Consider the following 25,196-nt stretch of genomic DNA (forward strand, 5'->3'; position numbering starts at 1 on the left):
CCGCCCCACCACCGTCGGCCCCGGGCGCGGCGACGTGCGCAGGCGCAGTCTGCGCGAGGGGACTGGCGGGACGGTGGCGGAGGGTAGACATGTCGGGGATCGGAGTTGTGTCGCGGCTGTTGCGCGCCCGGCGCCTAGCGCTGACCTGGGCGGTGAGTTGGCGCTGCTTGTGGGGCAGGGCGGACGCTGGGTCCCGCGCCCCCGACCCCGAGGTGGGACGGGCTGGGGAGGGCCCGCCGGACTCTGTCCCAGCCGGGCGGGTTGCGGCGCGGTGAAGGTCACTATGCTGCGGGCCGCTCGGGACCCCTCCCCTCTCAGGACCCGGTCAGGAGCCCGGGGCGACGGCCGAGGCAGCCCGCTCAGCTCCGGGCGCGCGCTCCAGGACGCGGCTGCCCAAGGTCACACGGCGGGACGGGCCCGGGGCGGCCTGATCGCGGTGGACCCGGGCGGGTGGGATCCGAGCGGAGCCCCGGCACTAGGCTCGGCCTTGCTTCTGGGGGTTGTGCGGTGACCTCTAAGCACTGACCGCAAAGCCACTGGGGCGGACGCGGGGCGGGTGTCCTCCTGGGCGTTCCCTGCGGAGTCCCGCTAGCCCCACTCAGGTCGGTCCGGGATGTGCTTTCCCGAGGCCTGGCTGCTGGACCGTGTCCCCTGCACTCCTGACGGTGAGGCCTTCAGAGTCGATTTTTGGGGGTTTTATTGGAAGCACTGAATTTGGAGGGTTTAGTTATTTGGTTCTTTTACATGAACTTCTCGAGCCTCCTAGTTAGTAATTTAATTACAAAGTAAAGGTCCCCGTGGGAACCAAGGCTTTCAACAATGTTGAAACATTGTTGACTTGATTTATGCCTGTAATTATACCCACTTTTTTTTGTTTTTAAAATACAGGAATTAAAAGTTAATGTTCAATGTGAGGCGGTTTAGTCGGACAACCTACCAACACCAGAAAGCGTTTTAAATGCTTTCATGTGTTGCTGGTTCTTACTGAGCAGAGGTTCCCCCAGCCCCCACATCTTGGGCTCTAAGACGCAGCTGTAGCAGGGGGTCCACAAGCAGGAAGTGAAGTCCATGGTCAGTGCGGTAGTTTTAGTCAACGAAGCTTGAGCACACTTCTGAGCGGGCCCCTATCGTCAGGTGAGATGACAGATGTGGTTGTGCTGCTGACGGGGGAAGGGCTGCGCGTCTGTCTTCAGAGCAGACTGCAGCCGGGAGTTCCTTGCTCCATCCTGCAGACACCCTTCACCTTCCACTCGCCCTTCGCCATTTTATGAAAATATTGCTGTCCTTTACACAAGCTGGGCTGGAAGGAATTCAGCTGTGAGCTTTTAGCCGAAAGTAAGGGTAAAGTTCGGCGCACCACAAGTTGGAGCATAAACCTCTCCTCCTTTCCTATTGGCTTGATTGGAAGTGATCTCAGTTGAACCCGCTGTTGGCTGCCAGCACTGTGCTCCACTGTCTCCTTGAATCTTCACCACGGTCCCATTTTCAGCTGGTTGTGAACATGATGGCAAGGTCCAGTTAGCAAAGTTGAACCACAGGTTAGGTCTGCCGAAGATGGTCTTGGGTTTCTAAAGGTTTTTATTCTGATGTAGATAGCTTTGGAAATTATTTCCGTCTACGGAAGTTAATCTGTCCACAAGCCGTGTATTGGAGTTTCAGATCGGCAAGAACAAAAGCGTCAAATTAGCAGAAGAAAGAAAGAAAGGGATTCATGATCTGCAGCCAAGGAGTGTCCCTAAAGCGTCCTGGATGAGGATAACTGGAATAAAGGCCACAAAATGTTTCTTTATCTCGTTTTGTTCAATTCTGTGGTGTTTCCAAGTCATATTTACAGCTGCTTTCAAGTTACAAAATTATCAGACCTATTTTGCCTTTGTTTCCTTTTCCGTTGTCCCAGTGCACTGACAGAACTTACAAACTGTTCCGAAGTATTGATAGTTAAATCCAAAGGGAAAGTAAAACCAAGAACTTTAAATAGTTGCTTCACTTCTCACTTCAGATGAGATTTTCCAATTTTCAACAAGATATTGTTCTAGAATAAGTCAACTTCTTCTCTTTGAATGTATCATTCTGAGTATGTTTTAATGGTGTATCTAGGTTTACATTATTTAGGCCACTGTCGTAATGTTTTGTTTCTTGGGATAATTATAATGCCACTGGTTTTCAGTTCTGCATTCTGTGCCATGTTTTTCCTGGTTCACTTGAAAAGTTGTGGCTCAGTTTCGGCATACAACCTGGATATTCATCTTAGTTTGGAATCCCAGAGATTTTTCCCAAGGGTCCCTAGATGGTGGGGACAGTACAGAATTTGGAGCCAGCCAGCCAGACCCAGTCCAGAGCTCCTGCATCCTGGAGAGACTTGGTTTCTCTGTGGGGTTAATGAGGATTCAGTGAGGTAACCTGTGAAAGCTTTGTGTGGCGCTCCTCCGTGCCAGGCCCACAGCTCACAGCCTGCCCTTGGTAATCATGTGAATGGTATTTTAAACATCCCTGTTTTAAAAACCTTTAAATTTTTAGTGAAAATAATTACACATAGTTGGAAAAAAAAATGTCAGGACAGAAGCCCTTATAAGTGAAAAGGAATAAGACCACCTCCTTCCCCAGGCCTTTTCCCCAGTGGAATCAATTTTGAATTGTTTTTGGTATTGGCCCCTGCTGTTTACCTCCATTTCTCTAGCTGGTATGCAGGTGCATTTTTGTCCAGTTTAGACATTGATTTTTGCCGGTAAATGAGGATTTAGTTCACTTAAACCATCTTACTACCCACATCCTCAGTTCTCCCAATATAATTATGCAACCACTTCAGATCCTTTATTGTCTACTTTTGTAATTGTGTAGCTTGTGCTTACAAATTGGTTTCTTGTTCATGATTCACAGGTGTATTTTGTTAGTGAGGACAGCCCCCGGCACCACTGTGCTGGATGGAGGGTATCAGCATCTCTACCCTTCTCACTTTTTCTCTCCTTTGCCTCCTAATTCAGTCACCTGTACTTTTATGCTGTTAAGAGCTCTGTGTTCTTTTAATTCTACCTTGGGTAGATTTCTGCATTCTTTTTCGTTACCCTCATGGGAAATGTTTGGTAATTTCTCTTCAAAAAACGTTAGATTAATAAGTGACATAATACAAATTTTATCTAAAGACAGAAATCGGATTAAAATTGGGGTCTCCAAATTCTAAAATCACTCCCCAGATTGGATTTAGACACAAAAAATAATGTTACTCTTTCCCACAGAGAGATAATAGGATAATTTGTTAAGGATTTCATTACGGCAGCTACTGCTTTTTAAGCTAACCAACCGTGTGTGTGAGGGGTGTGTGTGGGTGTGTGAACATCCTAGAAAGAAGAAACAAATATTTAGGGAATCTCACGGTTTCTATTTTAACTTTAATTTGGCATCAGAAAATGTACTGTTCTTATTGGTACTATTAGCTGTATTTATATTATTCTTTATGAAATTTTCAAGAACGTTTGTATTAGAATTGTTTCAATTCTTAGTTTTTTGTTAAAATATGATTTTACCATTTAAAAATTATAATACAGCTGAAAAATATTTGTTTTTTTAGTTCATATCTGAAAGAGTGGTTTTGTCAATAAAAACAAACATACTTAACATTGCAAATGGAGAATTCAAGAGTATGACTCTTACCAGTTCAGATCTACTTAAAACCCAGGAAACTGCTTTTTAATTGGAGCTATTAAAGTACACTCAGCGTTTGTGTCAGCTACCACTCAGCCTCAGGGTTAGAGGGAGCCATCTCTGACGCGCCTCGCAAGTAGTCTGTCAGGCCATCCAGCTCCGGCCTGAGTCCCTCACTTATAGCGAAGTCTGTCCAGTTTCAAACAGCTCAGTTGGAGTTCATTTTGTATTTGGCAATTCTCCTCCCTGTAATCCCCACTCGTTTGTCCCATAGCGTAATTTCTTTTCCCCACAGAATTGAAACATCTCTTCCAATTGCAGAATACTTGAAGGCATCCCTTTTGTCATCGTTGAATGTACTTATTTCCCAAAACTGTTCTTTAAAATATTTCTGAGACTGTTTTATCAGTGGTCTAGTAAAATGCAGTCAGCAGAATGGAAAAACTTATTCCCTAAATTGCTGACCGTTGCTAGCCTATGGAGAAGGTTGCCTCTCATGCTGGGCTGTGATTTCATTAATACCATTTTCTTGGGTAAATGGTTGTAGGAAGGGACATTTGAGCCGAGGCTTGTAGTTGTAGAGGTTGGCCAGGGACAGGTGTCCTAGCAGAGGGAACGGCACGTGGAGTGTGACAGGTAAAGGGGTGTGGCTGAACCTAGCGCAGGTGTGGAGAGTGATGAGGCAGGACCCGGAGCATCTCTGGGCCCGAATCTTCTCGTCGTCAGGGAAGGGATGTCACCACACCCAGTGACAGCCTGCTCTGGAGCACCTGCTCCCAACGCGCTGCCTGTGACCCGCACAGCCTCATAGGGGAGCTCCAGTCTGAAGAGGGCTGGGGTGGATCCTGGAAACTGCCACCTAGGCAACACAGATGTCTTCTCCATTCTCCACGAAGTACCATGAATTAAGAAATTAATGTGAAAGTGTGCCTTTTGTCATTTCCTGAGTCAGTGTCCTGTCTGGAGACAAACTTCACCTAGAAGGGCCTTTGCTGGAGTGCCAATCCTCGCCTCCTGGGCCTGCCCTGGGTCCTTAGCCCTTGTCTTATCCTTCAAGGTTAAGTGGAGGGTTCCAGGTAAGCCTTCTGGGTGAAAGGGAGCACCAGCGGGCTTCCCTGATGGCACAGTGGTTAAGAATCCGCCTGCCAAAACAGGGGACACGGGTTCGATCCCTGGTCTGGGAAGAGCCCACGTGCCGTGGAACAACTAAGCCTGTGCACCTCAACTACTGAGCCTGCACCCTAGAGCCCGCGAACCACAACTGCTGAAGCCTGCACGCTTAGAGCCCGTGCTCCGCAACAAGAGAAGCCACCACAGTGAGAAGCCCGCGCGCCGCAACGAAGAGCAGCCCCTGCTCGCCACAACTAGAGGAAGCCCGCGCGCAGCAGCGCAGCCAAAAATAAATAAATTAATTTAAAAAGGGGAGCACCTGGGTACATAAGAAGGTTGTCGACTTAGAAGGGAAGTTTTAATTACAAGTGCCCTGTTCCGTGAGGACACTGAGTGCTCCGTCTGTGTTTCCGCAGCGGCCAGCAGCGTTGCAGACAGCAGCCCGCGGTTTTCACTTCACCGTTGATGGCAGTAAGAGGTCGTCCGCTAAAGTTTCAGATGCAGTAAGTTCATGACCTTATTATAAGTGATTTTTTTGACTTAACGGAGTAGGGTTCTATACCAGGTTTTAATGTATTTGAGTGACACAGGTTTTACCTAAAAAATGTTCATTCATGCTCATTATTTGTAGTGTAATAATAATTATAGTACAAATATAAGCACAGATATTAACATTGTTTTGTTTGTAGCTCTTACATATCTATAAGCCAGATTAAACTTTAAGTAAAAAAATAATGAAATACAAATGTCAGATGAACACTTATTTACTGGAATGGATGGTGACAGACACACTCCTCAGCTGAGGACCGTGTAGCAACTTGGGCTCTTTTGTGTTTACGGGGCCCTTCTGCTCTCTGTTGAAGAAACTGAAATTTGCTTCTAAGTTTCTATCTCAGGCTCACAATAGTTACTGAATGCTTGTTGGCGCTTTCTCAGTCGTAAGTACAATATGGACCTGGAATAGACTTGTGTCCTTGGTTCCTGGATGGTCACTCAGGCGAGTGGACTGTCCTTATCTAAATGAAGCAACATTGCAGTGTTTTCATGAGAAGCTTCAAATCATGATCTATACTACATTGTAAGCTTAGATTTGTATATGTATATGGGTATAAGTGTAAAAAGAGAAGATAAGTAAAAATGACAATTGCAAAGAAACACCGTAGTTAGAACTGGTATTTGGATTTGTGATGTTGCTTTCCTCTGCATCTGTGGTCCCCTACTTTGAGTTTTCGACCTTTCAACTAATGGTGGTGCCCCAGCTCCGTGGGGTAGGTGCCCTGCTGTTGATGCGAGCTGTTGGCCGTCCCCTTTCAGTTCGAGGGTGAGCCCACCACGTGGGCTGTGACTGCTGCATTGTACCCGGTGTGCAGCCCCAGCGCAGGACAGAGGCCCTCTGGGCGCGGCGATCACTCTCTCTCACCATAACCACAGCCTCAGTGTCTGGCCTAGTTGAACCAGTGATGGACGGGGATTTTTCTTTTCCAGATTTCTGTGCAGTACCCAGTAGTGGATCATGAATTCGATGCAGTGGTGGTCGGCGCCGGAGGGGCAGGCCTGCGAGCTGCATTTGGCCTTTCTGAAGCAGGGTTTAACACGGCCTGCGTCACAAAGCTCTTTCCCACCAGGTCACACACTGTCGCAGCCCAGGTATGAGAAGGGGCTCTCTGCGTCCCTTTGGTGCTTGCGAGGCACCGCACAGCCCGGCGCTCCACCACAGCAGCCTCCTGCCGTGGGCCGCCCTCCATTGGGCCTCCTCTGCTCTTGGCACTCCCTCGCCAGGAGGTCTCTGCCCACCCTGCCCCCGCCCCACTGCCTGGAGCCTTGTTGTCACTCCTGTTTCTGCTCCGGTCATGCCCCCTCATGCCCGCCTCCATCATGGTGTGAGCTCCTTCACTGCACTTACCCGATGTGAACAAGTTTGTTGTGGGCTCGCTCTGTATCTGCCGGAACCTCAGGGCAGACCGAGTGGTGGTGACGAGCTCTGATGATGGTGTGAAGCTGCCGCACAGAAAACAATGGCCTTTAATGCTCTGAATTTAGGGAAGAAGAAAAAGTAAGGTGGAAAATTATGTGACTTTATTATTTTGTTTTTTCACTCTAGGCACACTGTAGGTAGTGCCCAGCTGGTTTGCAGGTAGTATTCTACAATCACATTTGACCGTCTTTTCTGGTATTTGAACGCATTTCCCCATTGAGACAGCAGAGGATGTGGTGACTTTCTACGAAGCAATAAGAGCTCCCATCACCGTTACATCTGGAACAGCTGTATTCAGGGTCCAGCCACATTCTTTACACACTAAACTGCCTAGACACTTCGTTCGAAAACTGTGCTTTTTAAACTGAAGAATAAGTAATAAATATCCTTGGATAATTCATTGCCTAAAAGCAAGAATAGATATAAGCAGATCATTTTGAACGGTATTGCAAAAAACACAGTTTTCAGGTAGTGCAATAGTAATACAATAAAAAGAATGAGAAAAGGGTAGCTTAACTTGAATGCTGGTTCTCGAGAAAAGAAGGTTTAATTGGGGGAAGGATAACAGCATTTTTGCCTGCACTGGGCCACGTGGTTTTGTATTATTTGTTTATTTATTGAGATACTATTTTTTACTTACTGGATTAGCAAAACTCCAAGTTTGACAAAACTGTTGGCAAGGCTATGGGGAAACACATCTTTTTACATTGCTGGTGAGGATATACATTTCTATAACCCCTTTGGAAGGCATTTCGTTTTTGCATTATTTTAAACCAGCTTTCTACGTTCTGCTGCCCTGGTACTTAACATTTTTTATCAGGATTGTGTTCGGGTTTACGACTGGAGGGGATGGAGGAGGGAGGGAGGGAGGAAGGAAGGAGTGTGGGGACGCGTGCGTGTCTGTCCAGGGTTCCTGGCTCTGCTAGTGACTCGTTTAGTGGTAGCCAAACATAACATGGGAAACTGAGGCACAGCGGCAACAACTGGAGAAGAAATTCCAGTGAGAGTGCTGACTCAGAAGTTACGACTGAGTAACAATTGGGAGAAAGGGAAGTTAGGAGCGTGCCTTGTGAGAAAGATTATCTGAAGAGACGTGCAGTTGTAATTTGGGGGGGTGGACAGGTGTTAATGTTTGTCCCTGTACTGCGATTTCTGTGACTGAGAGGCAGACTCGGGGGGTGGGGGTGGGGGTGGGGGCTGGAGTTCTGAGCCCTCGGCAGGAAGCGCTTCTGCCTTTAACGCCTGCATTCCAGTACCGTTGGGAACGTTTGTCATGAAGCTATTAGATTTGAATCCCTTTTACATGCCGGGCTTGGTAAGGAAGAAACCTCGTCTGAGGAACCTCGCCGACCCTCCAGATAACGCCCCAAGGGGTTGGGCTCTGTGCCCCTCTCATGGGTGCCGCGCCTGAGGCTGGGGGGTTCCATAACTGGGCCCTGTGTCTAGGTCGCAGGGGGAGGAGATGCACTTCGGAGGCTGCCGGACGGTGAGATCCCTCACTGACCCTCTCCCACGAGTAGCTGGCTTTCTCCGAGTCTGGTTCCGGGCAGGAGGCGGTGGGGAGGTGAGCCTGCTGCAGCTCACGGGGCCGCTGGTGTTTCAGGGAGGGATCAACGCCGCCCTGGGGAACATGGAGGAGGACAACTGGAGGTGGCACTTCTACGACACTGTGAAGGGCTCCGACTGGCTGGGGGACCAGGATGCCATCCACTACATGACGGAGCACGCCCCGGCCTCCGTGGTGGAGGTAACGCCCCGCCGGCTGGCCGAGGTGGGAGGGCTTGTGGTGGGCGTGGTCAGCCGGCAGGTCGGCGGCGAGCTGCCCTAGCGGGAACGCGCCCCTCTTCTGCTGCTGAGCTCTCCGTAGAATGTGTTCGTTCTGGGCTTGCCGATTTGTGTTGAGGTTCTAGTGTGAGTTAGCCGTGAGCATCTTGAACCCGTTACGGTCCAGGTGTTTTTCTGTTTCTCAGCTGGAGAATTACGGCATGCCGTTTAGCAGAACGGAAGATGGGAAGATCTACCAGCGTGCCTTTGGCGGCCAGAGCCTCAAGTTTGGGAAAGGCGGGCAGGCCCATCGGTGCTGCTGCGTGGCCGACCGCACTGGCCACTCGCTGCTGCACACTTTGTATGGAAGGGTGAGGTGCCCTGGGTGCACAGGGTGGTGGGACGCGGCTGGGCCACCCTGGGGACAGGTCAGCGTGTCAGCCTGTCCGCCCAGGGATCGCTTTTTGAGCAGCAGAGTAACTTGATAGTTGTTAATTTGAAACTATCTGTTCTAAAAAATTAAATTGATAATCATTACAAATGTGCGGAGCGTTTCGTTTTACTTGGACTAAGTGGCCATATGGCAGCAGACGCCACGCAGTACACCCTGGTCTGAGTCGGGACCCCGTGGTCCACGGGCGCAGCTCTCACAGCAGCTCTGAGGGGAGGTTAGTGTTGCCTCTCTGGCGCCTCTCGGGGTTGTGTACAGCCGAGAGATGTGTCCCACGTACGGCATCCTCTTCTGGGGTGCGTTGTTTGTACAGCTGAGTTGTCACACGATGCATCAGCACTGCCATCCATGGGTCGAAGTCTGTGGCCCCTTTTCCAACCCAGTGTTCCGCTCGGGTCCGCCTGACCCCAGTGCCCCACACCAGATCAAGGTCTCTAATCTGTTAGCTTTAACAGTGCAATTGCAAATGCAGGATCCCTTTATTTGGTTGTTTTTCTTTCCTTTTCAGTCTCTGCGATATGATACCAGCTATTTTGTGGAGTATTTTGCCTTGGATCTCCTGATGGAGAACGGGGAGTGCCGAGGCGTTATTGCTCTGTGCATAGAAGACGGGTCCATCCACCGCATCAGAGCAAAGAACACTGTTGTAGCTACTGGGTAAGAGTCTGGCTTAGTTGTGTTCACCTTCTCCGCAGGCAAGCTGAACTTATTTATTCTAATGAGAATAGGGGTGTCGTGGGGTAATGGCTGAGGCGCAGGCTGTGACTTCACCCGGCAAGGGGTAGCTTTGTGGGCCTGAGGGGCGACACCAGCACCTGCCTCACGGTGGCAAGAAAGTGTCAGCGGTTCATAGCTGGGAGGACCCTTGAGGAGACTGAGGCCTGGAGAGTCTGATGCTGTCTGGAGTAGCGTCTCCTTTGCTTTGAGGGATGCTGTGTTTATGCTGATTTCTGGGGTAGAAGAGTGCTGTTTGTTCACATGAGGAAAATAAGTAAATTCCATCTTATATACTGTTATTTTAACCGTATTAAGAAGTGCGTCCATAAATGTTTTTAGATTTTATTATTTTATACATTTTTATCAGGGAAACCAGTTACATAGCACAGAAGTGCCCTAAGGTACAAGCGAGAGCGCCTTCTCTGCCCCCCAGGCTACCGTCCCGGTTGCCCAGGGCAGCGTGTGGACGTGCATCCACAGAGGTGCTGCCTGGGCTGCTTGGTCCACTGCAGTCCCTTAGAAAGGAGGTCCTGAGGGGACGCTCGTGCAGTCACCCCTCTGCCGGCCTGTCTGTTTTCCAGAGGCTACGGGCGCACCTACTTCAGCTGCACGTCCGCCCACACCAGCACCGGGGACGGCACTGCCATGATCACCAGGGCAGGCCTTCCCTGCCAGGACCTGGAGTTTGTTCAGTTCCACCCCACAGGTAGGATGGCATCAGGCTCTTTGTGCCTTTCAGGTGCTCGGGACCTGTGGGAAGGCTCCTCTGCAGTTGTGTGCACCTGCTTTCTCATATCTCACATCCTAACTCGTGACTTTCCCAGAAGATTCTTCCCTATGTCCCCCAAGGCAGTGGAGGCCAGCGTCTTACTTCCACGCCTTGTCTCGGTGCACTTAGCCAGACGTGAAGCAGTGATTGTTCGGTGTCCCTCTCCTCAACTAGGGTGTCGGCTCCCCCCGGGAGGCGGGGGCAGGCCTGTCTCATTTACCGCTGTCTTCACAGCGCCCAGCACATGGTAGGGCCTCAGTCAGTAGAGCCAGAGGGAATGCATTTGAGTGCAGAAGTGGCACAGACACGTGGCAGGCTGCCATAGTGACAGAGCACGGCAGGCGGGGCCCTGAGATGTCCACAAGTGAGGGTGATGAGTGCGCGCACGTGGGAGGGGGCCTGGGAGGGGAGTTGGTGAATCCCATCCTGAACTTTGTTTCTGGGTTGTTTACTGATCTGTCAGCTGAGGAGCTGCACTGTACTAAAGGACAGGGCCTGTTTTTTTCTCTTTGCTCTGTCAGTATGTTCTTTCTGACCCTGGCAGGGATGAGTAGTAAAAAAAAGTATCAGGTCGTAGTCTTATTACTATTTTTAACCAATAAAATGTCTGAGACTTCTGAATTCCCTTTATAGTTAGAGCTCCATTTCTTTTGCTTCCTTTTCAACGTATGAGAAATAAACCACCAGAAGACATGGCCACTGAAACTAGGAAAACTGAAAGATGAGATACAGGAATTTGCATCTTGTTTTACAGGCAAGGTAACCCTTTGGTGCACTAATAAAAGTGATAGCGTTCAGACTACGCTGATGGACATGTAACACCCAGTGCTGGGCATCCTTGTCCTCATTACGTAGGGGGACAGTTGAGATCAGGGTGCAGCTCCCCTCTCCCCGCCAGATTTGGATTTGGGCTCTGCGTCTCCCAGCATCATATTGGTGGGCTTGTCTCGGAAGAGGGGGACCATCCCACAGGGTTGTGGTGAGACTTAGAGTTGTACACAGCGGGTGCAACCTAAGCATCGGCTGTAGTGATCATTGCCGTTTTGTTTGGTTACTTGATATGCCAAATTTCCAAGCTGGTTTCTGTACCTACAGGAGCCAACACAGTTTCATGGTGCAAAAGGGCATTCAGCAATTAACACCGGATAAGGTTTTAGTAACAATTAAAACCGAGATATTTAACATAAACTTGGTCATGTTGAGAGTTTAAAGCACAGTTGTAATCGGAGTATTGAGCAGAGCTGCGTCGTCCACGCAGCCGACCTTTCTCCTCTGCAGCTTGGTCATTGCTTTTTTTCATACCGCGCCGTTGTGCCGTGCCTTAACTTTTCCTCTCTTACGCTCGTGAGTGCGGTGCTCTTTGCACACCCTTTCTGTCTCCTCCCAAAGTGTCTTGGGAAAAACATTTGCATTTGAGATGTAGGCCCAGCGGTCCTTAGGTTATACGTGTTTAATCAGTTCGTTGTTTGCAGGCATATACGGCGCTGGCTGTCTCATCACGGAGGGGTGCCGTGGAGAGGGAGGCATCCTTGTCAACAGCCAAGGCGAGAGGTTCATGGAGCGCTACGCTCCTGTCGCGAAGGACCTGGCGTCCAGGGACGTCGTATCCCGCTCCATGACCCTGGAGATCCGTGAAGGAAGGTCTGTGTGCGTGTCCCCGGAGGGGTCCGAGCATGTCTGCACGCCCCGCCCCTCTGGTGGCTGTGATTTGTGTCTGCATTTCAGCGCGGGCTGGGGGGCTCCTGTGTGAGTGTCAGCACCCCGCCCGTCCCGGAGGCCCGTGCGCGGTCACCTCTGACTGCTGTCTGTCGGTTTGGGGTCTCCATTGGAGGTGCTTAGCCAGGTAGCTGCCAGTCCATCTCAGGTGGTTTGCGTGTGCGCGTGAGTGTGTGACAGAAGCAGACAGTATGGGGGAGGAGACGCATCCCTGTCCTGAGTTCAGCGTGCGAGCTTCAGCTGGTATGCTGCCTGAACTCCCGGGTGCTTGGGGCCCTCAAGGTGGGCGGGTTGTTGGTTCCTCAGTGAAGCAGCGTGAGGCCTCGGTGCCTGACTTCGTGCCGCTGTGGTGACACTGGTTAAGTATCTGGGGGCGAGGCGTCACGTTTGCACACAAGAAAGGAGACGTCAGGTGGTTCTTTGGAGCATGTGGCGTGGAAGACCCCTGTAATGCGTCGCCAAGGAGAGTGTGGCAAATTGTCACCTCCCGACCCTCAGATGGGAGCCCGGTGAGGGCAGGGCTTCCGTCGTGTTCGTGGCTGCATCCCAGCACCTGGTGTCTACCCTGGCACGTGGTGGGTGCTGAGAAGAGACGCCATGAAAAGGTGGCCTTAATGAAGGGAACATTTTCTCCAGGATCAAAGCATGTGGAACCGGAACCTCATGTGCTGCAAGGATTTTGTGACCTCACGGTTTCTGGATTGCTGTTCTCGACCTTACAGCGTGATGTCCTTTTTCACCAGAGGCTGTGGCCCTGAGAAGGATCACGTGTACCTGCAGCTGCACCACCTCCCCCCTGAACAGCTGGCTATGCGCCTGCCTGGCATCTCGGAGACAGCCATGATCTTCGCGGGTGTGGACGTCACCAAGGAGCCGATCCCCGTGCTTCCCACCGTGCACTACAACATGGGTGGCATCCCCACCAACTACAAAGGGCAGGTGATGGTGCCGAGCCCGTGCCACAGCAGGCCCCTTGCACAGGGCCTCCCTCAGAAGTCCTGGGCAGGCTGGTAGGCAGGGCAGGGGCCTTGGCTTGACTGCGCTGTCTGCGTTCACGCCTCAAGTAACCGTTGATAATTGATTCATCCCTTCTTAGTAAACAGTCACGGACATGAGGTCATTTGCAGTTTTTCCTACGTGGGTGTATGTTACCAAGTGTAACTTGTGTGTTCTTTACAGTTAAAACCTTTGGATGGTTTGTGGCTCACAAAGACCTTTTTAGTCGCCTGGTTTTAGCCCTCCCTAGGCAGTGGCTGGAACTGCTGGAAGAGTGACTTAGACTCCAGTCCCCCACCTCCCCGTTTAAGGCCCTCCACCCGCTGTGCTCCGCTGCTGTGAGCCCGCTGTTGGAGCGGGTGTGCAGGGGCACGTCGGGAGGTGCGTGAGGTGCAGCTGGGTGTGAGGAGTGGGACTGGGGTCCTTTGACCTCGGCACGGGGGCCAGGGACGGGGGCTGCGCAGTGTCTGCGGGGGTTCCCTGTAGGTGGTGTAGGCCCAGTTTTGACCTTTTCTCCTTTTTCCGACCCCCTGCTGTAGGGAAGGGGGGCTGAGCAGACCGCCCTCTGTAATCTCAGTCTTCTTCCCCAGGTTCTGAAGCACGTGGACGGCCAGGACCAGGTCGTGCCCGGCCTGTACGCGTGTGGGGAGGCTGCCTGCGCCTCGGTGCACGGCGCCAACCGGCTGGGGGCGAACTCGCTCCTGGACCTGGTTGTCTTCGGCCGGGCGTGCGCGCGGAGCATCGCGGAGTCCTGCAGGCCCGGTGCGTGCTCCTTCCGGTGGTCTGGCTGTTTCAGGCCGCTTTGCGTCGTGGTCATGTAGCGGGGGTCCGGTTTTCTCTCCCTGGAAGCGAGGAAACAAAGTCAGAGATTTTTATGGTGAGAGACCGGAGGCTAGACACAGGATGGGGGGGGGCAGTTAGAAGAGTAACTTCAGTCAGTTTTTTTTGCAGTCGTTATGTTCTCAGAAAAATCACTGTTGGGAAAGTGTTATTTAATAGGGGTTTGTCACATACTACTTGTCTGGTATGAATTATCTCCAAGGAAATGTTTTAAATGGCAGGTATAAATGAATGTATAATTTTTTGGTACTTAGAGAAAATTAATAAAATACTAAAAACAAACTATAACTAAATCTGTTAAGGGAGAAAGGGAGAAGTTAATGCAAACAAAATAGAAGATGGGTCACGGCTGTCTCCCCTCAGTGAGAGAATGGATTTCCATCAGTGATTTTCTTTTGTGGTGACTTAAAATCACTTGCCAAGGAAAAGATACATGTGCTAGTCTCACAACGACTCTAGTGCTCGTTTTGCTGTAACCAGAGCCCAGGAGCAACCTCTCAGAGCAAAGCAGAAAATTTGAGGTTCCCATTCTTCGACAGCGAGAAAAAGGGCGTTTTTTGAGAATACTTTTCTATCTGAAGGATCAGTGCGCGCGTTTAAAACCTTTGGAACTCAGCATTAAGAAGGAACAGACTGCCCACACATGCGCAGCACGGGTGGGTCTTTGTCAGGCTGTGTGATCCAGATGCAGGGGACCACATATGTGCGATTTTTTTGTGTGGCATCTGGAGAATGGAAGCTGGGGCAGGAGACGGTGGGTGGTCACCAGGGCCTGGGTCCACTTGCGGCGGGGCTGACGCAGCTCTGCTTGTCAAAACCAGCAAACTGCACTAAAAGTGGTATCACACCTTCATTACGCTTTAGTTTTTAAAGACAAAAGGAGAGGAAAAGTGTTTGCCCCACTACTTTCCCCAAAGTAGGACTATTTTAAATGTTAAAATGCTTAAATTCTATAGTCTGATCATGATAGTTACAGGAGTCTATGCGTGTGTTAAAATTTGTAGAACGGTGCACCTAAGGATAAAACTCCGTTTTACGGAATGATCGTTTTTTAAAGCATTAAAAACAAAAGCTAGCAAAATCGCCTGCCTAGTAGAGCTTGGGCAAGTCTCGCCTTGGAGAGAGTGGCTGCAGACCTTTGTCTTCTGTATTTCACACCTGCGTGTGTTACCTTCTACAGAAAATATATTTAAAAACATGTCATCCCCAAACAGCTTAAAAACCCTCAAAGCGTTTATCTTTTTAGAAAGGCAAGAACAGAAGGTCTTGAGGTTTATGTAAGAGGGTGCAGGGCCAGGGTCAGCAGGAGGCTATTAAATACCTCCAGCCAGGCACCCCCCACCCCCACCAGGTCTGAGAACCAGAACGGGGTTGGGCCGAGTGAGAACGGCTATGGAGGATGGAGTTTTTTTCCTTCATAGAGTAGCAGTGCAAGGTTTGTTTGCATAAATCTAATTTTTGACCTTAAGAGAGGGTTTCTGTTTTGTTCATTCAAAGATTACTTATTGGACACCAACTTTTTGCCAGAAATTTTGTCTTTTTGTTTTTACTCTTTGGCCCCCAAGTCAATAGATGCTTCCTCAGGGGTAGAGTGGTCCAGGTGGAATATTAGCTCAGGTTATGCGTGCATTTTCCAAACTCCCTGAAAGGGTATAATACACATTTGGTGGGGTTTTTTGTTTTTTTTTTGTCTTTTTTAAAGGAGATAAAGTTCCCATGATTAAACCAAATGCTGGGGAAGAATCTGTCATGAATCTTGACAAATTGAGATTTGCCAATGGAAGCATAAGAACATCGGAACTACGGCTGAACATGCAGAAGGTAGGAGCCTGGACACACTCTGGATGAGCAGGCCAGCTGCGTTGGTAGCCCTGCACTGGGGTTGCTGAGTCACGGAGGCGTGCTCAGGCCTGAGTAAGATAAGAGGGTGTGCTTTCCACACTGAAGGCTGGAGAGGGCAGCCCAGGGCAGACACAGCAGCTCTGCAGCATCAGGACTCGGCCTTCTCGCAAACGTGCTGGGTGTTTGGTGTGGCTTCCCTCCTCAGACCGTCTCTGGCCCTGGTCTTCCGTCCCAGCCTGAAGGAGGAGGGACAGTGGAAGGTCCGAGAAGCTCGGTTCCCAGCTGGGAGCTTCCCAAGCCCAGCAAGTCTCCTTGCTGAGGAATAATCCCATCATCACACCTACTTACGGCAGCTCTGGGAAATGTCTTTAAACTGGGCCCCTTGATGCCCCTGAATGAGATCAGGAGGGGGAGTGTGGATGGCGTGCAGAAGCCGTCGTCACCTGAATCAGCACGTCCGATGGAACGGTCTGTACTTCTGACGTGATGGTGGAGCATGGGAAATGAGGCCGGTCTAGGTTAATTTTGTTTACTTTCAGTTTAAGTGTAGGTACACACGGTTAGTGGCTACTGCGTGAGGTAACACAGGTTTAGGTCAATTAAAAATACTAGTTGGGCTTCCCCGGTGGCGCAGTGGTTGAGAGTCCTCCTGCCGATGCAGGGGACACGGGTTCGTGCCCCGGTCCGGGAGGATCCCACATGCCGCGGAGCGGCTGGGCCCGTGAGCCATGGCCGCTGAGCCTGCGCGTCCGGAGCCTGTGCTCCGCAACGGGAGAGGCCACAACAGTGAGAGGCCCGCGTACCGCAAAAAAAAAATATATATATATATACTAGTTGACTACTCTAGATAAATAAAATAAAGAAGTAAATAAAACAGCTAGGAATCAATCAAATTGTTTTAATGCCGGGATTCCTGGTCCATGAATGAGACCTTTATCCACTTGAAATTATTTGTGAGAATTTCTGTGTGGGCGCATTTTCTGGAAAGAAGCCGCTTGCTTTAGTTGCATCCTGAAAGGGTTCCACTGGGCCATCCACACAGACACCACCAAAAGGGAAAAGGTGAATATGGCCATTCTCATAGGACTGTGGTTCTGTGGTTCTATCTTCAAACGAGACTGGGCTTCGGGGAGGCCTCATGGGATGGTAAGGAAAGGCGCAGGAGGGAAGGAACAGAAGCATGGAGAAGAAAGGGCATCTAACGGTACACGTCTCCAGATGAAAACAAGCCCTGGGGATGGAACGTACCGCATAGCGACTATAGTGAACGTTGCTGTATGGTACATTGGGAAGTTGCTTAAAGAGTAGGTTTTTAAAGTTCTCACAAACAAACAAACTTCGTTTTAAAATTCAGAGTAATAAACTCACAGTCTGAATTTCCTGGTTTTTCTATTTACATAAATATTTTACAAAAAATGAAATGCATAAGGAGAAAAACCTGAAGGTTTAACAGTTCTTGGCGTGGCTTTTCCACATGGATTAAAAGCTTACAAATATTTTGTATTACAGTCGATGCAAAGTCATGCCGCAGTGTTCCGTGTGGGAAGCGTGTTACAGGAAGGCTGTGAGAAGATCAGCAAGCTCTATGGCGATCTAAAGCATCTGAAGACGTTTGACAGGGGTGAGTGGTTCCTCGGGCCCCTGCGTACGGTTGTTGCTGGATGTCTGCAGGGAGGGCTGCTTCTGGGCGCAGCCCGACCCGTTTAGCGCTGACGTAACTCGTCCTTGCTGAGTGGACACTGGCTGGATCCTGTTGTCTTTGACGGCTGCCTTGTGTGCCCAGGAATGGTCTGGAACACTGACCTGGTGGAGACCCTGGAGCTGCAGAACCTGATGCTTTGTGCCCTGCAGACCATTTACGGAGCAGAGGCCCGGAAGGAGTCTCGCGGCGCTCATGCCAGGGAGGATTTCAAGGTGCACCTTCATGTCCAACCCCCGCCCCCCCCCCCACCACCGCGCGCACTGCTGTCCTCCCCGCTGCCCTCCCCGCTGCGTTGCTCAACCCTGACCCTGCACTCTCTGCATTCACTTCTCTGCGCTTTCTCTGCATTTCCCACAAGTCAGTTGAGAAGAATGCTTTTTCTCTTCTGATAACCTTCGTACCTTTGTTCTCACCATGTTCAGTACTAGTTTGACCTTTTTCTGGCTTTGGATCAGTATCTGCTGCTGCATCTCTCAGCCTCATTAGGGCAAAGGTTAGCGTGCAGCGGGTTCTGTTGCCTGGAAGTGCTCGCTTACTGACTTGAAATGATGAGTAACTCATTGTTTCAGACCCACCTCTGGTTTGGGAAAGGGTTATAGAGCCTCATCTTGGATCACCGTTGTTTTCATGAACTGGGTTTTATGCAGAGCTCACTTATCAGATTCTGCAGAAAAGAGTACCCGGCACGTGGTAGTTGAGATTTTCACGGAAGGGGTTGTTTGGGGGGCGGTCAAGTTAAGGATGGAGCACATTAGCAGGAGCTGAGCTGCTTTCCCGTGGTGGACACAGAGGCTTTGGTCCGGGACAGTGTTTGGGTGGCTCAGCTAGCGGCTGAGCAAGAAGAACTGGATTTCGATCCACCACGAGACACTGATTGGAGCTGGATTCCAGTTGCTGAGTGCTTGGTTAGAGGAGGAGGTTGGTGAGCACACTCGTCCTGTGCACCAAGGACAGAAGCCTCTCCCAGAGCCCGTGGTTGGTTCTGCGGCTGAGACGTCACTGCACATGTGCAGGCAGAGCCGGAGGCACGTGAGGGAGTGTTCCCTGCCCCATTGCCCCAGGCAAGAGGCCTGGCCTCACTCAGCAGAAACTGCCAAGTAGTTGGATGTTTTGGGTTTTATTTGAAGAGGCTTTTGTGTGTCTTATCTGTTACCACGTGCAAGATATTCCTTAGCAGCATTCAGCTTCTCTTTAAAAATTTTTGAAAAATTAATATAATTGCTAAAATTAGAACATTTAAATAAAAAAGGCTGAAAGAAAAAGTCAAACTCTGCAAGAGTACAGAGCAAAAAGACAGGAAAAGTATTTGATAAATTTTTAAGTGCATAAAAGATCAGTTTAATTCCAACACCCATCTGCTAGTTGTAGAGAGAAAATGCAGAAGTGGAGCTCTGGGTCCCACTGTGCTGCAGCCTGCTGCCCAGCTGTGCTGCTCGGGGCCTGACCTTGTCAGACTGCTGTGGTGGAGATGGGATGAATAAAGGGGAGGGGGCCCTAGGCTGGGCCAGCGCAGAGTGAGGGGCTCATCTCTACGTCCAGAGGGACTGACAGCTCATCAGTGAGGGCCCATGGGTGCGTCTAGAGGACTGGCCACTGGCCGAGGGATCCCGAGTCTCGTGGCCCTCCTTTGCGCGTGGTGCTCAGTGGCGCGTGTTCTTGGCCGTGCGCTCTTCCAGGTCAGATCTGCCCACGTGGTTTCAGTGGGGATTGTAGAGGAGACGTGCTTGGACCGGGAAGGTCCTGGCTCTGCACGAGGTGCGCTTTGCCGGTGGAGACCTCCTTGTTGAGTGGGATCCGGGGAATTAATGTCAGACTAGTCTCGTGTATCTTTTTAATGAGTTTGCTGTGTTTTGCCACGTTTTCTGGTTTTGCTGTGTAGAATGTTTGTTGACGGCACTGTCCGAAATAAACTTCCTTTCTGTGGCCTCAGGAGCGGGTTGACGAGTACGATTACTCCAAGCCCATCCAGGGGCAGCACAGGAAGCCATTTGAGGAGCACTGGAGGAAGCACACGCTCTCCTCCGTGGACATCAGGACTGGGAAGGTACGTGGGGAGCGGGGTCTGCTCATGTTTGCGATGGCGCGTGGGCTGTCGCTCGTGTTACGCCGGTCAGCATTTGGTGAACTGGGAGAAGCAGCATGGGTTTAAATGGACTGTGGACAGATTTGAGACACCACTGAAAAGACGCAGTCAGGCTTCTGCCTGGAAGCAGAACCCCGCATGGGCGGGTGGTCCATAAGGGCCGCCCCCACTGCGCTGGTGCTGGGCAGGGGCGGGCCAGCGCCAGAGTCCTGCTGTAGGGGGGAGATGGAGATTCTGAGCCCACAGAGAGCTGCAGGCAAGGATGGGGGTGGGGCGGGAAGACACCCCTCCCCTCCCCTCCCCTCCCGTCCCTTTGACTGGACCACCTGGACGCAGCCTCAGGGAAGCCCAGGGGATGCTGTTCAGCCCTTAGCTTCCCCGGGCAGGGAACAAGTTGGGAGGGGCAGGGGGCTGGCAGGGTCCTGGAAACCACCAGCTGAGAGAGCAGTGGGGCCCCGTCGGTCTTACCCCAGCAAAGCATAACTCACCCATTTGGCCTTTCTGCTCGGCATTAAGACTCAGAAATAATTAAGATGTAAAATGTAAGCTTTTCAGAGCTCCCTAAGGAATAGTCTTAATTGTCTATCTGGATTTACAGAAGTTATGCTGTGTCCTCATACTTCTAGAATGCCTAGTGGGATTGTTTACTACAGGCAGACAGCAATTTTCATAGTTCTTCATGTAGGCTCTTTTCTGACAGTGTATAGTCAGACGATCCTCATAATACAAGCCTAATTTTGTAGTGTTTGGGTTTTTTTATGCTTGTAAAAGAAATACATGCTCATTTTAGAAAGTGTAGAAAGTACAAGAAGAATGAAGAAAGTTAACATTTATAAGCTCACCAATCAGAGAGATCTTTTATTATCATTTTGAAATATTTCAAGTTTCGTATGTATATAAAATCGTTCACTTAGAACTAGGAAAAACTGCAAATACAAACATAATTTACGGATAAAGGATAACAGTACATACAAGGGTTCACCTACTTTTTGAGCATTTTCAGTTTAAGTTTTAAAGCATTGAGAATTTGGTACAGTGTTATTTTAATTGCTGTATTCCATACATGGATTTACATAGTCAGTCCCGAGTTTGTTATTGAAAAATGTTCCCGTGAATACCTTTGTTTTTAAGTTCCTGTTTGTCTGCAAATCTGCTTTTATGGTTAATTTTCCAAAAACATACAAGAGGGTTGTTTGTACGTTTTTGTGCACTAACTCATCACCGACTCTTCTTTTTTAGGTCTCCCTGGAATACAGACCCGTAATCGACAGAACTTTGAACGAGGCTGACTGCGCCACTGTCCCCCCAGCCATCCGCTCCTACTGAGGAGACCGGAGTTTACCAGCTCTTGTAATTATGTACAGTAACTCATGCACGTGTTCATATTGTAACTGCCTTCTTAAACTGTCCTCGAGTGACTGAGGATGCCACTTGACAGAGATTCCTACCAGAGGCCAGCAGCTTGCCAGTAATCAACAGCCAGGAAGCGTTCAGCTTGCCTTTGTCCCTGCTTCATTCTTGAGAAATAATAAAACGGCGCAATTCTTAGATGAAACATAAGTTATAAACTTGCGTTTATTTCCAAGTTCCTTTAAAATCATACTGTTTGACCTGAGGCATATTTGTTGACCTGAAATATAAAACGTGACTATCTTTTTATTCTGTTGCATCAAAATCCAGAAATTTTGCTGCAATGTATGTTTAAGTGAAAATGCATTTTGGTGCCTGACAGCAAGTGAAGAAAACAAACGTTTCCTCCTAGTTCTTAGGAAGCAAATGGTTTAATATGTGAACGTGTGTCCTGAAGTATTTAAATGACCGAATACTAAATGAAACTGATGTGGGTGCAAATGGGTTTCTTCCTTTTCCACCTCCATGCAGATGCTGCTTGGGGCCACCTTCCAAGTTCTTGTCTCAGGGTCGGCTTCTGTAGAATCCAGTCCGAAGCAATTGAGTTCATTCATTTCAGATTCTATTTTTCTAGTTTAGGGATTGCCTTTAAAAATTTAAAGTTTGTAACTATGTAAAGCATTGACATGATTTCGAAGCCTGTTGTGTTCAGAGCTCAGCTCCGTAACTGTCCCTCATGCTCCCCTCTCTCTCCTCTGTAGGACCCACTGTTTTTCTTTCTAGTCGGTGTCCTAAGAAAACAGAAAGCAAGTATGTATTTCTGTTGTGTTAGACAGACGGCCCTGCCCCTTGCCTGCATATCCTGGAGGTCCTTCCTAATCACTCGTCCTACGGCCGAGTCCTCCTCCACTGCATGAGCGTACCTTGTCCCCTGGCAGGACATTTGTGTTGATGCCACAGTGAGTAACTGTGAAGTCATTTTCTTAGCCAGTTTCTTAGAAGTGGATTTCTAGAAGTAGGGTTGCTGGGTCAGAGGGCAAATGCACTTGTCGTTTTGTTAGATGCTGGTAAGTTCTCTTCAAAAGGGCTGTGACATTCTGCATTCCCACCACAGTGTCTCAGTCCCTGTTTCCCACAGCTTTGCAGAGGAAGTATGATGGTAAGCTTTTGGATGTTTACCAATCCAAACAACAATGGCCATATCTGATTGAAACAGATGGAATATATTAAAAACTGAATTCGGGGCTTCCCTGGTGGCGCAGTGGTTGAGAGTCTGCCTGCCGATGCAGGGGACGCGGGTTCGTGTCCCGGTTCGGGAAGATCCCACATGCCGCGGAGCGGCTGGGCCCGTGAGCCATGGCCGCTGAGCCTGCGTGTCTGGAGCCTGTGCTCCACAACGGGAGAGGCCACAACAGTGAGAGGTCCATGTACCGCAAAAAAAAAAAAAAAAAAAAAAAAAAAAAAAAAAACTGAATTCATAATGATAGTTTTAGAAAGCCAAAATAACCGAACAAGAAATACAATTGGTCACTCTTGAAAGTAACTAGGGCACTAACCCTGACACTGAAAATGGACAATTAAAGGAAAATGATGAAATGATTATTCTGCCTTTTTTCTACAAATTGCAATTCATGATAACCTAGTTGATCAGGGAACTTTACAGAGGAATTCCGCAGATGAATAAGGAATGATAGAATTTCAAGATCACCATTTTGCAATCCTAATGTAGTGGTTCTCAGACTTCAGTGCATCAACATCACCTCGTTAAAGAATTCCCGGCCCTGCCCCAGAACTTGTGACTCAGTAGGTTCTGGGATTGGGCCTGAGAATTTGCATTCCTAACATGTCCAGGGACCACACGTTGAAAACCACCTGCATGGAATCATGTGGTCTAACAAATATGAAGGAGGTAGTTTTCAGGAGCAAATAACTGGCGGAAAGACTGCTGACAGCCTCAGACCGCTTCATCCCAGCCAGTGGGTATAATGAGGAAGTAGATGCCAGGGCATTTAGTAAACTAGGTGGGAGTGTTAACCTGGGCATTTGAGCAGCATTGAAGTGTTAGGACAGGGAATTCAGAGCTAGCACAGGTACCCCTGAAGCAAGGGAGGGTAACAGGAGGGCTGATCGTTGCAAAGGAATAATGGATGGGGGTGGTTTCCTTATGTCTGCGACTTCTGAGCCAAAAACAAACCTTCAAACTATTTTCATGAACATTCTGAGACTAAGAAAACCACTGGGGAGTGGGTAGTGTGGAAATGTAAGTTCCTGTGGAATTCCGCTAGGTATGGAACCACCGGGCAGAATATTTCATACTGGAAATGTTTTATAAAATGTGTGTTCAGGGTTTCTCAATGAACCCACGTGTGTTAGGGGAATTGATGAACCAGAGAAGTGAAAAAAAATGTGAGTCAAGATTAAAAGAAAACAGAGGGACTTCCCTGGCGGTCCAGTGGTTAAAACTTCGCCTTCCATTGCAGGGGTTGTGGGTTCGATCCCTGGTCAGGGAGATAGGATCCCACGTGGCCTGCAGCCAAAAAACCAAAACATAAAACAGAAGCAACATTGTAACAAATTCAATAAAGACTTTAAAAATGGTCCACATCAAAAAATCTTAAAAAAATAAAATAACATAAAATAGAATACTGCCCAGAGAGATATAGATAATTTCTAATATGTATCAAAAGAAGCAGAAAGGTAAGATACACAGTAAAATATTGAGACCTGCACTGTCCATAGCAACAGCCATAGCAACATGGCTGTTTACATTTAAGTTCATTAAAATTACTTACAATTTAAAATTCCGGGGCTTCCCTGGTGGTGCAGTGGTTGGGAGTCTGCCTGCCAATGCAGGGGACAGGGGTTCGAGCCCTGGTCTGGGAGGATCCCACATGCCGCGGAGCAGCTGGCCCCGTGAGCCACAATTACTGAGCCTGCGCGTCTGGAGCCTGTGCTCCGCAACAAGAGAGGCCGCGATAATGAGAGGCCCGCGCACCGCGATGGGGAGTGGCCCCACTTGCCGCAACTAGAGAAAGCCCTCGCGCAGAAACGAGGACCCAACACAGCCATAAATAAATAAAAAATTAAAAAAAAAATTTAAAATTCCGTTCCCCAGTCCCCTTGATCCATTTCAGGTGCTTAGTAGCCACATTTGGTTGGCTGATAAAGAACAATTCCTTCATTGGAAGTTCTATGGGCCAACGCTAGTGTAGGTGTTTGGTAGTTTATTATACTAAACATCCTATGTTCAGGAAATTTGACAGCTACTCAGTAAGAAGCCAGAGTGAAAAACAAAACTGGAAGGTCATTCGCTTTCATCTGAATTCTGGCAAGAGTATTGGTTGGAAAGGAAGGGGAGAGCAGGGCTCCGTCAGCCTGTGCCTGGAATTCCACGCCAGGCTGTCAGGGGGAAAGTGACTGAAAAAGGAAGAGTCTCCAGTACAAATCCCAGAGTGGTCCTAATAAGAAAAGAAACACACGTTACGAGCCAAAGTGTCTTCCGAGGGGAAGCTGGTACGGTAGATAACACAAGATTGTGTGTGTGCACATGCGCACAAGTGTACAAAGGACAGAACAAGGGCACATAACCTACTGGGTCATCCATTCATTTAACATGTTTATTGAGGGCCTACTATGTGCCAAAGACAGATGAACAAGAGGGTGGACTGAAAAGTGTTAGGAGTGTTAGCACCTATGTTTAGAGCCAACGTTTAGAAAAATTCTAAGGATAATAAGAGGCATTTTCCAATTAGCTCAGAGAAATGAGTTCAAAGGAAAGGCTGGCCCAATATTAGGGAAGTGTTGTCTTTCAGTTCATTTCTCCTCTCCTCCACCCAGAAGCACTATATAAATGGAAAGCTTAGAACAGACCTGGTTAGGAGGGAATTGAATCCCAAGATAGGCGAGGAGATAGTGGCATGCACATCAATACTTTAAATGACTGGGTCAGCAGTACCAGGGGCAGGAAACAATCTGCCTTTTTCTCTTGTCAGAAGGTGGTCGCCAGTGTTGCTGTACGTCTTTGTAAGGTGGTGTCAGGACTCCAGGTAACACCCCCGCCCCAAAATAGATGGCAACTGTCTGTGGCCAGGACTGCAGGCTAAATAAGCCCTGCCCTAGAGCACAGCACAGGTGCCATGGCCCATGTGTGCACTCCCACTAGCCTCTCAGAGTCTCAGTTTCTTAGCCATCAGGGCTGAGGTGACTGAGGCTGCCTAGTTGCAAAAGCACCAGGCCAGTCTC

At 49.2% G+C, this 25,196-nt stretch overlaps 1 protein-coding gene across 1 annotated transcript; it reads left to right on the forward strand.

Annotated features, from left to right (window-relative positions):
- Window positions 1-45: 45 nt before the first annotated feature.
- SDHA (succinate dehydrogenase complex flavoprotein subunit A) lies at window positions 46-21,164 on the forward strand. Its single transcript, XM_081233520.1, has 15 exons — window positions 46-152; window positions 5,166-5,252; window positions 6,235-6,396; window positions 8,328-8,471; window positions 8,695-8,859; window positions 9,448-9,596; window positions 10,238-10,362; window positions 11,898-12,066; window positions 12,885-13,080; window positions 13,728-13,899; window positions 15,680-15,798; window positions 17,329-17,440; window positions 17,603-17,733; window positions 19,452-19,565; window positions 20,844-21,164. Exons 1-15 carry the CDS (start codon window positions 90-92, stop codon window positions 20,928-20,930), a joined length of 1,995 nt encoding a protein of 664 aa, XP_081089646.1. The 5' UTR covers window positions 46-89; the 3' UTR covers window positions 20,931-21,164.
- Window positions 21,165-25,196: the final 4,032 nt, after the last annotated feature.

The sequence above is a fragment of the Mesoplodon bidens genome (assembly GCF_964165515.1).
Source record: "Mesoplodon bidens genome assembly, chromosome: 4".
NCBI classification, from domain to species: domain Eukaryota; kingdom Metazoa; phylum Chordata; class Mammalia; order Artiodactyla; family Ziphiidae; genus Mesoplodon; species Mesoplodon bidens.

What these genes read in the sequence shown, in the direction of transcription:
- SDHA (XM_081233520.1), top strand. Translation starts at nt 90, where the DNA reads ATGTCGGGGATCGGAGTTGTGTCGCGGCTGTTGCGCGCCCGGCGCCTA. An exon ending in CACACACTGTCGCAGCCCAG is followed by an intron (nt 6,397 to 8,327) that starts GTATGAGAAGGG and finishes CTGGTGTTTCAG; the next exon opens with GGAGGGATCAACGCCGCCCT. An exon ending in CCACCAACTACAAAGGGCAG is followed by an intron (nt 13,081 to 13,727) that starts GTGATGGTGCCG and finishes CTTCTTCCCCAG; the next exon opens with GTTCTGAAGCACGTGGACGG.